Source organism: Cicer arietinum, chromosome 1 (assembly GCF_000331145.2).
Source record: "Cicer arietinum cultivar CDC Frontier isolate Library 1 chromosome 1, Cicar.CDCFrontier_v2.0, whole genome shotgun sequence".
Classification (NCBI taxonomy): domain Eukaryota; kingdom Viridiplantae; phylum Streptophyta; class Magnoliopsida; order Fabales; family Fabaceae; genus Cicer; species Cicer arietinum.
In genome coordinates this window covers 44,034,023-44,048,576 of record NC_021160.2, presented here as the reverse complement: position 1 = coordinate 44,048,576, position 14,554 = coordinate 44,034,023, and the positions used below count along the sequence as shown (strand labels likewise).

Below are 14,554 nucleotides of genomic sequence, written 5' to 3'. Positions count from 1 at the left end.
GAATTGAATGGAAAACGAGTTAAAAGTGTCGGAATGTTGGAAAAGAGAAACTATGATTATATTCCTAACTATTGGGAACTCGGCAACGGAATAGGGACAAGATCTTCAAGGAGGATCGAAATAGGCTCTGATACCATGTTGAAGTTGTAGGATTTTAGGGAAAAGGAGGAGAGAAAATAATAAGGGTTTAAATATTATTGATAATAGCTTAATGCTGATTTGATTACAAAAGACTCAATACTATTCTCTATTTATAGAGAAACATAGACTCAACCCTAAATAAAGAATAAATCATAATAATAATGAGAGATATTCTAAGATATCTCTATGATTATAAATTGATCCTAAGAAATAATTTAAGATACTTTAATATAATATAATAGATATTATAAGATATTTTCTAATATTCTAACAACATTAAAATAAATAAATGAAAGTCAGTACATAATTGGATTAAAAGGCACTCTTTACAGTTATTTACAACAAAATACAATAAACATGTTCAAAATGTTACTTTTTTAACTTGGAGAGTCTAACAAAACTATTGATCCATCTATAGACACCTATATAAACTGTCCTAGCAAAAGATATAACAAGAAATGCACTGTTTATTAGCTAAATGACCCTGCCACTTTGAGGAATCACATAATTTTCAGTATGCAAAAGCTCCCCTCACTGATACTTAAGATCAGAAACTTCATCCTGCTGAATTTTAAAGTCAAGTCAGCTTCATATTTATGGCTTTGATATCAGCGTATTTGTACCTCAACCCTTAAGAAGTAAAAGGCATTGCATGCTTAAAAGCCATGTAAGCACATGTGGCCTAAACTTTTTCATTGCTCACAAATATCCTCAAACAAAAATGTATCCTTCTTAAGGTGATGATGATACACTGAAATTCACTCTGCTTCACATCTTTTCTAATTGTAACAAGTGATGAGGCAAGAAAACTTTTAAACTAGGTGCTTGGGAAGAAATCTCAACGATGTCTCCATCTTGAATGGTGAAGTTGATATGAGAACCATCAATATATATCACACCTTTTCTACAAGTCCATGTAGCGCTCATTTTTTGGTCGTGTTTAATCAATCCATGGGTAAAGTCCGACACTGCCATTGGTGAAATAGGCTCCCTTACCATGTACTGGAGTTCACGAGATAAAATGGGCATCGGAAATCCGCCTGCTGAATGCATGGCGGCTGTTGAACCAGCAGCTGTTGAAACTCTTAGACCACTTGATCTACAGTTAACTAGTCGGGAACATGGTCGGTCGTCTTTTGTGATTCTGCAAACAACATAAGCTTAATTGGGTTCTCTTTGTTTTCTAATATTTTCTCGTTTTTGTCCGGCCGGTGTGAGACAAAGTATAAATTTTGGATATAAAAATAAGTAAATAAAATACATGATTTGAAGAGTTTTGATGTCGCATAGGGAAGTTCTTACCTGAAGGAGAACCTAGAGAGTGAAGCAGGACACGGATGTGCAACTAAGATATCATTGAGAGCATAAGTTGACAAGCGTAGTGCATTTACAGATATCATGATCCTTGTTAATTCAGAAGAAATAATTTGGCCTTCGAGTATATCATCTAAAACCTGAAAAGATTTTAAATAATAGATCGGAAAAATATCATACTGAAAAACAGCTACCAAGATCATGTTAACACTTGTTTGGGGTTCAACAAAAATGATGAAATTATGATGTTGAAGCACTTTTGTCTATTCATATGATTTGGATTGAAGCATTGTGAATTACAGGAAATTTTCTTCCATCTGATGTTAAATGGGGGCTCTATTACATGCACAAATTAATTTGATTTTGTCATTAGCACAAAATTACCAGATGTATCCATATGTATGAGGTAAGAAGTTTATCTTTTGAGGGGGTTGGGTAATATGTATGATGTATCCATATGTATGGGGTAATAGCAACACAAGAAAAAGGTAAAAGCCACATCTATTTCTTATGTTATACAAAGTCATAAGTTTTATATTTTTTTTTTCCATGTTGTCTCTTCAAACTACCTATATACGAGGAGGAATGTTTACCAGAGTTCAAATGTCAAGGAGTAATCCCTAATTTTCAGATAAATACCAAGACAGATTATTTCCCCAGAAATGATCATTTGATGCTAATGTTAGCACCACTTTTCAACAAGTCTCGTGAAAATTAGTATTGGGTTTACTGTTTTCAGACCTTAACTCAGTTTCAATGTAGGACTTAGGTTTTCCCCAATACACCCCCTCACACATAGCAATATTGGACTTGGTGCGTGGATAATATGGTGGGTAGCCAAGATCGATATACTCTAATATTAATACATATTAGGATTTTATAATTAGCATAATAATACATCAATATGTAAACATTAATTTGGGGAAACAACACATTTGCTCAAATTAGAAAGGATTTCCCTTCAAAGATATTGCCAGTTGTCCATCCAGCGTGCAGCTCATCATCTTATGGACCAGATTGGTATCAAATTAATTTAGTAATAATATTGACACATGCATTAAAATTTAGTGGCCAAAAAAGTGTTCATAAGGGATAGAAACGGATATTGAACACACATTTGTGTAGCTTTTTTCATCTCTCGTCATTGATTAGAGGTACATTCTGAACCTCAAACCCATGATATTATTATTCCATGCTAAAATACCCTTGACAGGTAGTTTACATTATGACAACAGCGTCATCAAATCTGAAGATATCAAGTTTTCATTCCACAACATGCTAGCTGCTACACCCTCAACCTCAATGCATAGTAAGAAAGAAAAAATTATAACATCTACTATTTCCTCCAAAGTTAAGAAAGAGATAACCTTACTTGTTCAAAGTTTTCAACAGTTGCAGCACAAAGATGACCGGTACTTCTGGTAGCATCAAACTCACCACTGAATTGTTCCACCTGTTGCAAATGAAATATTAACAAAAATAAATTACCCGGTCAGGTAAGTTATTTTGCCTTAGGAAACTATAATTGGCATATTTCAAAAGATGTTCAAATGAACTGTCTAAACTATGAAGCCAAGTTACCAATATCAAAACCAAGACTACACTATTTATATAAACCTCGTCAATCCGTGTAGGATCAGAGTTCACTCCAAGAACAGGAATTTTGTCATCCATTAAATGGCTGGCCTGCAGAAGAGTTCCATCACCACCAATTGTAACAACCAGGTCCACATCATTGATGGGCTCTGTCAAATTGTTTCGAAGCACAGCTTTCCATTCAACCGACTTTTTCCGCAGAATTTCTTGACAAAAGTTTATTGAATCATGGTGCACCTTATGCCTATTATTCAAGAAGTGTAAGACCTGCAATTTTCTAAAAGAATTAAAACTTCTAATTACACAAAAAGACCTATAGTTATGCTTACCTTCCAAGTAAAACTTAAGCTAAAAACCACATAAATCTCACTTTTTAAGGATTCATATGATGGTTGAGTTCCTGAATAGTTCAAATATATATACAGCTCCTTTCATGCTCTCAACACACAGCAAATACATTACCTGTATCAAATAATTTATATCCATATACATAATATACACACCACTATTTTCTTGGTTCTAGATTCTACTCCATTCTTATACACTACTATGCCCGCTCTTTTTCCATCATAAACCTTCACTATAAAATTTATATATAAGCATGAAACACGAAACTTACAAAATAAATTCTTCGTTGGGATGAAATGGGCATGTGGGAAAATAGAAATGTACATAAAAACTCCTCATTTCTATGCCTATTATCTAAGTAAGATGCTGACACATAGACATCTCTAATAAATTAAGAAAATGAAAATGATTGAATGTGAGTACATTAGTCAGTATCGGCCAGTGTCAGCACTACATATATAACTACGTCTTTTCTACCAACATATACAAGCATATATAAATAGTCATTGAACAATTAACACAACCTTTTCTAGAAATGAGAATGGGACTAGAAAGATATATAAAACATTTGATGTTGTAATTTTCCACTTGCCCATTTAGACTCTAACAAAGCATAGACTCACAAACACCGAGATTGACATTTGATCAAACAATATACGTGCAAATAAGAAAACGCCATACTAATCATTCACCTATTAACCCTTAGAAGAAGGAATAACAAAAACAAAACCAAACATATGAGGTGGGTAATCGAGCATGTGAAAAAGTAAATAAACGAAAAGGGTGAGTGTGAGAAATTTAGGTTAAGAAGAATTACTTGAGGGTGAGTATGAGAAGGTTGCGGTGATACAGCAAAGGGTTTTAGCAGCAGCAACAATCTCTTCATCGACATTTGTTTTTGCTCCCTCAACTGTTTTCAAATTGGGCAAAGGCTTAATGGCATACTACTCATTATATTTTGGATGTAATTGCTATGTTATGTTTTATTTTTCGTCCATAAATTAACTATTAAGCAAGTTAAGTTTCGGATTCTAACCCAATTTATCACGTCTAATAATATTATTGTTTGTCAAGCTAATTTATGGAGAATTGTTGATTTAACTGCAATTTCGATCTACTATTATTAATTTACGAAATAAACTCTTAATTTATAAGTTCATAATTTTAGTTTTTTAAAGATTTTTTAATTAAAAATAATAATTAAAAATATTTTTAATAATATGATATATAATTTTATAATATAAAATTTAAATTAAATTAATTATTTATATATTATTAATTAAATTAAAAATATTAAAAAATATATAAAATTAAAATTAAAAATTAAAATTTACACGACGTTTTATTATAATTTTATAGATATTAATCATTGTACGTTATAAGGATCAAAACTATATAATTTTAAAATAGAAAAATTAATTTTAAAAATAAAGTTATTAAAATTGTAATTAAATCATAAATATTATTTATATCCAACAATGTGTTTCCATCAAATAGAAAAATGTTACACTTTAACTTTGTTTTCCTATGGCCTGTGGGCATAGTTTCATATTAGAGTTTCATTTCTCCATTTTTCACAGTCCTCTCCCCCTTTTTTATGGAGGTCTTTCTCTCTTTCTCTCTATTGGAGTTTATTCATGAACATCTATTCATTCTCTCCCAACTTTGTCGATTACCTATAACTTCCAGTCCCCCACACCCACCCAACACACCATCAAACTTTAACCGCCATGGCATCTTTTTCATTTGTTTTCTTTAGAACCCTATGTTTTAGGACTCTATTTATATGTTTCATGGTATTATTTTTGTGTGTTTTGTGGTTTGTTTCGCATTTTGTGCGACATATAATGGATAATGGATTCAATATTGTTGGACTCTTTGTAAATAGTATTCTGTGTGTAGGATTGATAATGGATTCTACCAATATTTACGTCCTCTCCACCCAACAAATGGATTCCAGTCATGTGGTGTGTTTGGCTAAAATTGAGATTATCTATACTCATTTTTGCTAACAAAAGTCAAAGAAGTTATGATTAAAGACTAGATTTTCTTTTCTCCTCTATCTACGACCTAGTGCGAAAGAAATTTATTTGAATGTTAGGTTTTAACTATTGGTTTGGTAACCATTTTTTGATTTATGTACCCTCAAATTGTATTATTATCTTAGACTTAATTTGTTTGGTTATAGTGCTATTAAAGTGGGGATGAGAGATGTCTCCATATAATGTGACCAAATAGTTTGTGTCGCATCTAGTTTGTCTATAAAAAAAGAGTTGTCACAAATTTTATTTTATTTAAAGAAAAATTAAATAAAATCTTAAAATTTTGAATTAAAAACTTGAATTTGAGAGTCGATTACAAATAGAGAATGTATTAGCCACCTTATATCATATGTTAAAACAGTTATCCTATAGTTAATTATATATAAACCACTATTTATTTAATTATTTATTTTATTCAAAAAAATAAATTATTTACATTAGTTAAACGAGAGAAAAACTATTTTTTAATAATTGGTTTGGAAAGGAAAGACTTTACTCTTATGTATTACTAAATACAGTAGAAAAATCAAAACAACCGTAATTCTTGGTAAAAAATATTTGTGTATTGGTCAATTTTAATTTATATTAATTTTAATTTATGATTTATTTATGCAATGGTCATGAGAGACTAAGAACAATCGGCACATTGAAAAACAACTAGCTGATTTAACAATGGAAAAATTCGACATCGTGAGGGAGATAAAAATATGTTGTTTTAGTTTTTTTTCATTTTCATTTATTTTATTTTACTAAATATTTTCAAGTTTATTTGAATGAGTAGATACATAAATGGATTTTGTGTGAGATTTGTGATTTTTTCACATAGCACTGATTGTTGAAGATTTACTCAATTCAATTTTTTATTTTATTTTTAGAATATAAAATTTAACTTTTTTTAAATTATAATATCATATATAAAAAAATACAAAACAACAAACATGATAGTATTATATATATATATATATAGAGAGAGAGAGAGTCATGCTATATATGAACAAAGTTAACATGAAGATAAGAAATTAAAATTAAGACATTAGTTGATAAAATATATAAAAACTATTAAAGTAATTTGTTTGAGATACGAAATCTAGATACCGATTTTGCAAGATTGTTTTGTATTTCTTTTTATCTCCATTTTTTATTTTTATTTTTTTGAAATGAGTGATTATAGAGAAGATTGTATAACAATAACGCGACTGAGAGGCAATAATAATTTTTTATTGTGTAGATTCAAACACACAAAACTGATTGATATTTAACGATTTCTCTTCTCTCTTTTCCCTATGCAGGTAACATTTGTTTAGAGTCTATAATTAAATACATTTAAGGAAATAAAATCCACATCAATATTGATTTGGGTAAATCAAAAGTAAATATTTTAAATGCAAAAATTATATTTGTCTACATTAAAAACCAATCAATCATATTTAATCCAAATTTCATTTTTATTTATTTTAATTGTAATTGTAATTTTCGTTTTCTTTTTTAAAATAAAAATAAAAATATTAAATTTTTTCCTAAACAAAAATTTTCTTTTGAAAATAAAATCCTCTATTATTACTAATTAAGTTAAATCAAATATTTCATTATTTCCAAATTTAAAACTTGTCATATTGTTAAAAGTCATAAAAAAAAAATTAAATACAATCAATCAAATCAAATATATTTCTAATTGGTCAAAAGATCTCAATATATTTATTTTTAATTTTCTTTTTTAAAAATAAAAAAATTATAATAATTTTGAATTTTTTCAAATCATAATTAAATGCGCATAATGTATTTTTTGTGTGTGTGTATATTTTTAAAATATCGAACGAAATTAGGTGTATACAAATGCCCTTCTTTACTTAGATTTTATCAGAGAATCAAAGGAAAAGAGAAGTAAATAAACATAACGACTCTAATTTTGTCTAAAAATGGTAGCATTGGTGGAAATGGTGCGAGTCGTTTTCTAGGCTTAAGATGTGGATCGTTTCTCAACTTCGATGGTGTGAGTCGTGTTCTCGGTTTAAGGTGCAAGTCATTTTCCCGACTTGGGGTTTGAGTCTATTTCTCGGCTTAAGATGTAATTCGTTTTCTCGACTTCATGAGTGCGGGTAATTTTCTCGGCTTAATATACGAGTCGTTTTTCCGACTTAAGACGCAAGTCGTTTTCTCGGCTTCGGAGATGCGGATCCTTTTTCAGGTTTGGGGTGCGAGTTATTTTCACAACTTAAGATGTGGGTTGTCTTCTCGACATTAGGGTGTGTGTCGTTTTTTTGGCTTAAATATAAAGAGGAAAAGTTATCCGGAGTAGAATATAATCCATAAGTAAAAGGTGGAAATTGTTAGTATGAAATTAGGGGTTAAACATGAATTCTTGGTTATTATTTTTATGAAGGATTTACATAATTTCAAGTATTGAGGGTTTGTTGGAATTTCATACTTTTGACCCTATGTTCTTTTAGTTGGTTTATATTATATTTGTATGTTCTAATTCATCTATAATTTTAGTTCGGGAACATGTCCAATAAAGGTATTATGATTTTTTTATTTATATTTTTTATATTATGAAAATGTATAAAAGGTAAATGCAATTGACTACATTTTTTTTTACATTTACCTCATAAAATAAAGGTAATATGCAATGATTTTTTTTTATAAAAAGAAAGACAATATGTTTTAGAATGAAAGAAAAAGATAAAATATGCTGATTACATAATACAATATAATAAATATGAGATAGTGACATAGTATATTTTTTTTCTTCATATATACATGTGATCTAAATGGTTATTTTTCTTTTTTTTTTATTTTTCTAAGGACTTTAATGTGAACTTTTATTAGTTCTATAATTTTAAATTGTTTCTTAGAACTTACAACTCAATTTTAAAAATATTAAACTAATTAATAGGTAAATTATTAATATGAAAATATTATAGAAAAGGTCAACATTATAATTCAGATATAAAGTCCACTCATAAGTGTGTGAATTGTGTTAACATAATGTGTAAAGAAATAAATAAAATAAAAGAATAGTCACAATGAAAATAAATTACCACAAAATATATGTAATAATATTCAAAATAAAATACAACAAAATAGTCAAAACAAATAAAAACAAGATGGGGTAATATAAATATAAATAAATAAATAATTATTTACTATTAATTAGGCCGGATTTGACTCTCAAAAGTTGTCGTATCTGGATTAACGGTAAAAAAGGAGTCATCATCAATTTTATTTTATTAAAGAAAAAATTGAGTAAAATCATAAACTATCGATCTTGAACTATAATTTCAGATAGATTTGTGAGTAGAAAATATATTAGCACCCTACACCGCCCGTTAAAACGGTTATCATCACATCACATAGTCTCATCAAGTCAAATATAAACACAAAATTTATTTAACATCTAATATCACAATAATATCAAATATCATATTCAACAAAAATTAAATAAATCAACATCTTATAAATGTTTCTATTCCACATTTTAAACTTACAATTCCTATATTTTCACATTAATTAATTTATCCCTCAAAGTACTAGATCCATATGTAGCAAGTCTCATATGAATAATCAAAAAATAATTATATTATACTCATGAATTCAAACGTTCTCTCACTCTTTATTTTACTTTGACGCTTTCGCACGTTAATCCAAGCCCACAAGCGGAAAACCTTTGTTCCTTTGACTCTTCGTCCTCCGATCGGTCCAACTTCATGATTTTTAGGTAAAAGTCAAAAATAAAATATAAAAACACACTCTACAAGGGTTAATTTTCAAATTAGATCAAAGAAACTTACCCCAAATTAGAAAAAAAATAAGTAGTGAATGATGTAGCCACTATTTATATAATCGTTTTGGCATTGATTTCACATGAATCGAACTTACAATGATGAAGAACGAAACAAAATAATGGAATTCTTAAACGGAAAAGTTGGAGATTTTAAAGAAAAATTAAGAAAACTAAAATTTTGAAAAAGTAAATTTAACTAACTCGATGAGTGAAGATACTAAGTTATCAAGGTTTGCACAAGCGTTGATGGAGTTGCAGGAGAGTGAAAACAACGCATTTATGGAGATTATTTTGTTGCCACATAACATAATCTTAAAGTTGTGTTCCATTCCATTGCAACATGGAATTATGAAGGTTTTAAAGTGTATGGTTTGGTCCAATAGATGCTGCATGCTTTGGATTTCTTTGCAAAAGGGCTTATTGTTAGCCCATAGTTTGATTACTCATTTAAAAAACACTATTTTGTTTTCTGTGTTTAAATGATTGTATTTCAAGTTGGTGGTGATTATTATCCCCTATCAATTTGAAGGAGGTTGTTAAGAATAATAAGAGTTAGTTAGTTTGTTAGAATTAGTTAGCATTTAGTTGGAGTTAGTTAGTGGTTAGATTGATTGGTAGTTTGTTAGTTACTTGAGAATTTCCTCTCTTTTCTAAACTCTCAAGCTTCCAAATTCATTTTCTTTCATAGGCTTAAAATGCCTAATACCAAGTGTATTTGCAATTATAACATTATTTAATAAATGACAATATTATATTTATTAATAACAACATTATACATAAATCGTAACAGTTTTATATTTATGCATGTATGCATACTTCTTTTGTTCCAAAATATAATAAAAAATTAGTTAAAAAAGTTAATTTATTTAATCTAAAATCTAAACAAAATAAATCAACTTGCTTTAATTCAATTTTTTCTTACAAGTACGATAATATTATTTTCTAACTAGTTTCCTTCAGTATTCCACACTGACAAACCACGTCGCAAATTGTAACTTCAGGAAATGGACAATTATAATCGGGACAAGTATCACGAGATTTGCAATATATGGTTACTGTGATGTAAAAAAATAAATATAATTAAAAGGGATAAAGTATTATATATGTATAAGATAAAGAACAAAATTTGATAAATGTGAGAAAATTAATGGACTTACAGCCATTGGTTACAACAAGAAATCTGAAAAGAAATGTGACCATAACATAAACAAATTTGAGTATTTTAGCCATATTTTTTCTCCTTTCCATGGGTAGAAATTGAAAAAATGTATGATCAATTTATAATGAAAACCCCTATGGTGGTTTAACTTCAACTAAATGGTTTTTAGCTTATGGAGTTGCAAGAAAGCATTCATCAAACAATAGATTATTAGTAAATGTCTCCTACCCGGCTAGTTCAATTAAATATTAAAATGAAAATAATTTTTCAATGTATCAATGTGTTGCATTTGTCTCTTTATTTCCACTATGTTGACTACTTAACCTTTAGTATAGATCTTCACATAAAAATATATAAAACTATATTGATGGTTTACATAGTCGATCAAAGGGAGAGCCATATAAAGCTCTGCTTGCTTTAGCTGTCAAAAAATAATTTTTTATTTTAATTTTTATAGCTATATTGACTCAATAAAAACTCTATAGACCTTTAACAATTACACACAGAAACAAAAAAGGCCTAAAAAGAATTTTATTTTCAATTTTTGACCTAATTATTATTTGAATTGATATTTGTCTTGATTGTAGTCAATTAAAATCGATACAACTATTATTTATGATGAGGATAGAGTATACGTGGAAGAATCTTGATATTAAAGTAATTGTTTTTCACTAGATCAATTATTTTATTTTAAAGTAGATTTAAATAATTTAAATTGTATGCAAATATTTTTTGTTTTCTATTTAATATTAAAAAATTAAAATAATTATATAATGAAAAAGAAAATTGCATTAACCTTGAACGTTCTTTAAAATATAAGAACAAATCAGATATTGATGGATTAGATTTATTTGTAGAACTTAAAATTCTAAGAGAGATAATACAAGTAAAAAATGACACACCAATTGACATACTTACTTATATAAGAAAGTTAGATTGTTTTTCTTTCCAAGTGCATATATTGTTTATAGAATAATGTTAATAATTCATGTAATTGTCGATTCAACAGAAAGAACTTTTTGAAACTCAAATCAATTAAATCTTATCTAAGATCAACAATGTCACAAGAAAGATTAAATAGATTAGCTTTATTTTCGATTGAAAATGAATTGTTAAACGAAATCAATTACAATAATTTGATAAATGATTTTGCATTGAAAATAGTGAGAAAGCTAAATTTTAAATAAAATATTAATAATTTATTTATTAACTTTAAAAAGGTCTCATATTAACTTTGAGCCGACCTTGATGGTTTATTCTTTGTTAATTAATTTTTCATTATCATTTTTTCTATTTTAACCTTTCATTATTGATAGGGAAAAAATCTCAAAAGAAAAATAATAGTGTTGGGTGATGAAAAATTAGTAGTAGGAATAATGCACTGTTAATAATTAATTGAGAGAACATAAGATCAATGTTCATGTTACTGGTACAATGAATTCCGTTAAATTAATTATTTTCTATGGATCCTGAACAAAAAATTACCAACACAAAGCGAACATCAATAATAATAACAATTAAGGAAAGATATTTATAAATTAAATACTTTTAATGAAAAAAAAAATCTCATAATCAAATTAAAAAGTACATATCATCTAGACTAAAGAAACAATTTTACTATATCAAAATAATGAGTACAATAAATATCTTCTTAGTAACAGTAGAGACCTAAAATCAACACCATGCATATTATATATGATCACAAAATACTGCATAAATATAATTTATTTAAAAGTTTATATAATAACTCCAAAAAATTTGTGCATGCGATAACATAACATATATTTGACAATATATACTACACGAATCAAAAGTTGTTAAAAGAATTTAATAAAAATTTAATAAATTTGTTTAAACAACATGTTTTGTCTTTGGCATTGTGTACACACATGATATTCTCCTATATTCTTAAGTTGAAAACGTGTTATTTTGTGATCGAGTTTTTTTTTAAGATGTCTTTACTCTGTTGGAATATTTATATTTTATTGTATTGTATTCTAATAATATTATATTTTCTATTAAAATTATATTAATTATTTATCAATAAGTATCTTAATTAATCAGTGGTTATATTCAAAATAAGGTTAATTAAATTTTTGAATATATAATTAGTTGAATTAATTAATGGATATGGGTCGAAAATATAACTGGATGACAGATGACCCGTTAGAGAATAATAAGAACTTAATAGGTTGTCACTCTATAAATAAACTATGGTGCGCAATAGACTGTATGTTGCAAATAGCCTATTCTCTCTATCTGAAGAGTACTCAAGATATTAAGATTTAGTAGTACTGATTGAGAAAAAACCACAAAAGACAACGAGATCTCGTTCCTAGTCTCTTATCTTCTGTTTCAAAATTGTTGTTGAGACATTTTGTTATGCAACTAGGTATTCCTAAAACCTCATCTTTGAGAAATCAAAGATATTGTAAATTCTAAATTCATACTTGCTCATATATTTCCATTTCCACACTAAAACATGATTGTAGAGCATACCTTGTATAAATAATTTTTAATAGATTTATTCTAACAAGTAGTATCAAAGGGGGTATTCGTGTTTTGTTTATTAGGATTGTTTGGAAAACATCTTGATTGTGATTATCCATGATTTTTTTATATGTTTGCCCCCAATCTTATGTGTACGACGTGTTCTCAAATTGATGATTTTTGAATGTAATGTTTTCTTATACGTACTTTGGGTTTGCGTGTATGCTTGTTTCCAATGGTCTTGATTGTGTAGGTTGGGTTTGTTTTTGTTATTTACGACTAAATATTTATACCAACACATAAAACTTACTCGTATATGGACTTATCAGTTAACAGACTAACTAATACAAAGCAACCAAAGTCCAAGAATTAAAGCTAACTAATAACAAAAATATCAAACAATAAAGATATCATAAGAAATATAAAAAAATTAAGTAGTTTCTTCAGTCCCTCGCAAACTCGAATCGTAGATGTCAACAAGGTTGAGCTAGGAAACAATAGAATGAAAGGAATATGGAGGTAGCGTCTTTGTATGTATATCTGCAAGTTGGACAATAGAAGGAACAAACATAAGATGGGTGGTGCCATTTTGAATTTTCTCACAAATCTTATGACGATCGAGCTCGATGTATTTTGTGCGATCATGAAAATTGGAATTTTGAGCAATTTGTATTGTAGAATTGTTGTCACAAAAAATTGAAACAAAGAGTTTAATAGGAATTTGAAGGTATTTAAGAATATATAAGAGCCATTGAGTTTCACATGTGGTGTGTGCCAAAGTGCGATATTCCGCTTATGAAGAAGAACGAGAAGTAACTATTTGCTTTTAGGATTTCCATGAGATAAGTGATGACCCAAAGAATAAGAGCAAACTAGTGGTGGATTTTCTAGAATTGGGGCAGGCAGTCCAATCGCTATAATTGAAAATTGACAACTGAATAGGAGAATAAAAGGAAGAAGAAGAAGAAGAAGAAGAAGAAGAAGAAGAAGAAGAAGAAGAAGAAGAAACCGTTAATGTAGTGCAAAATTCTGGCTACCGCAAGATAATGAGAGTGTATTGGGTTGGAAACATATTGGATGAGCTTGTGAATAGAGAAGGAAAGATCAAACTTAACATTGGTTAAGTAGAGCAAACGACCAATCAGTCTTCGGTAAAGCTACTTGTCAGGGAAATGATTGCCATCATCCTTAGATAACTTCAGATTAGGCAGCATGGGGTAAAAACCGGTTTGCAATTAAGCAGTTCCATATTAGCAAAGAGTTTCAAAGTATATTTGCTTTGATTAACAGAAATGTCATTTGATGATTGAGAAACCTCAAGCCCAAAGAAAGATTTGACAGAGCCATAGTCTTTGATTCGAAATTGAGAATGGAGAACAATATCATCTACATAAATCAACAAAAATGTGAAATGAGCATTATAAGATTTAATAAACAAAGAATAATCATAAACAGACTGAGTATATCTCAAAGATAATAGAACAGAAGTTAATTTATAATTCCAATTTTGACTAGCTTGTTTAAATCGTAAATCAACTAGGTCAATTTATAAACTAAATTTTGTTTAGGAGGGATAAATTTAGATTAATCAAACTAATCAAAATCTAATAATTTAGATTAATTTTAAATTGTTGAGAATATTTTGTATGTATATTACTTTTATATGTTACACGTATATATATA

At 28.3% G+C, this 14,554-nt stretch overlaps 1 protein-coding gene across 2 annotated transcripts; it reads right to left on the bottom strand.

Annotated features, from left to right (window-relative positions):
- Window positions 1–396: 396 nt before the first annotated feature.
- Window positions 397–4,420, bottom strand: LOC101511279 (NADH kinase). Of its 2 annotated transcripts, none has more exons than XM_073365084.1 (5): window positions 4,217–4,420; window positions 3,037–3,318; window positions 2,828–2,908; window positions 1,444–1,595; window positions 397–1,285 (listed from the first exon to the last, which is right to left on the bottom strand). In XM_073365084.1, exons 1-5 carry the CDS (start codon window positions 4,289–4,291, stop codon window positions 910–912), a joined length of 966 nt encoding a protein of 321 aa, XP_073221185.1. In that variant the 5' UTR covers window positions 4,292–4,420; the 3' UTR covers window positions 397–909. The 2 variants fall into 2 exon arrangements, with proteins under 2 accessions (XP_073221185.1, XP_004488989.1); XM_004488932.4 differs by having other exon boundaries at window positions 3,073–3,318; window positions 4,217–4,417.
- Between the last annotated feature and the right edge of the window lie 10,134 nt (window positions 4,421–14,554).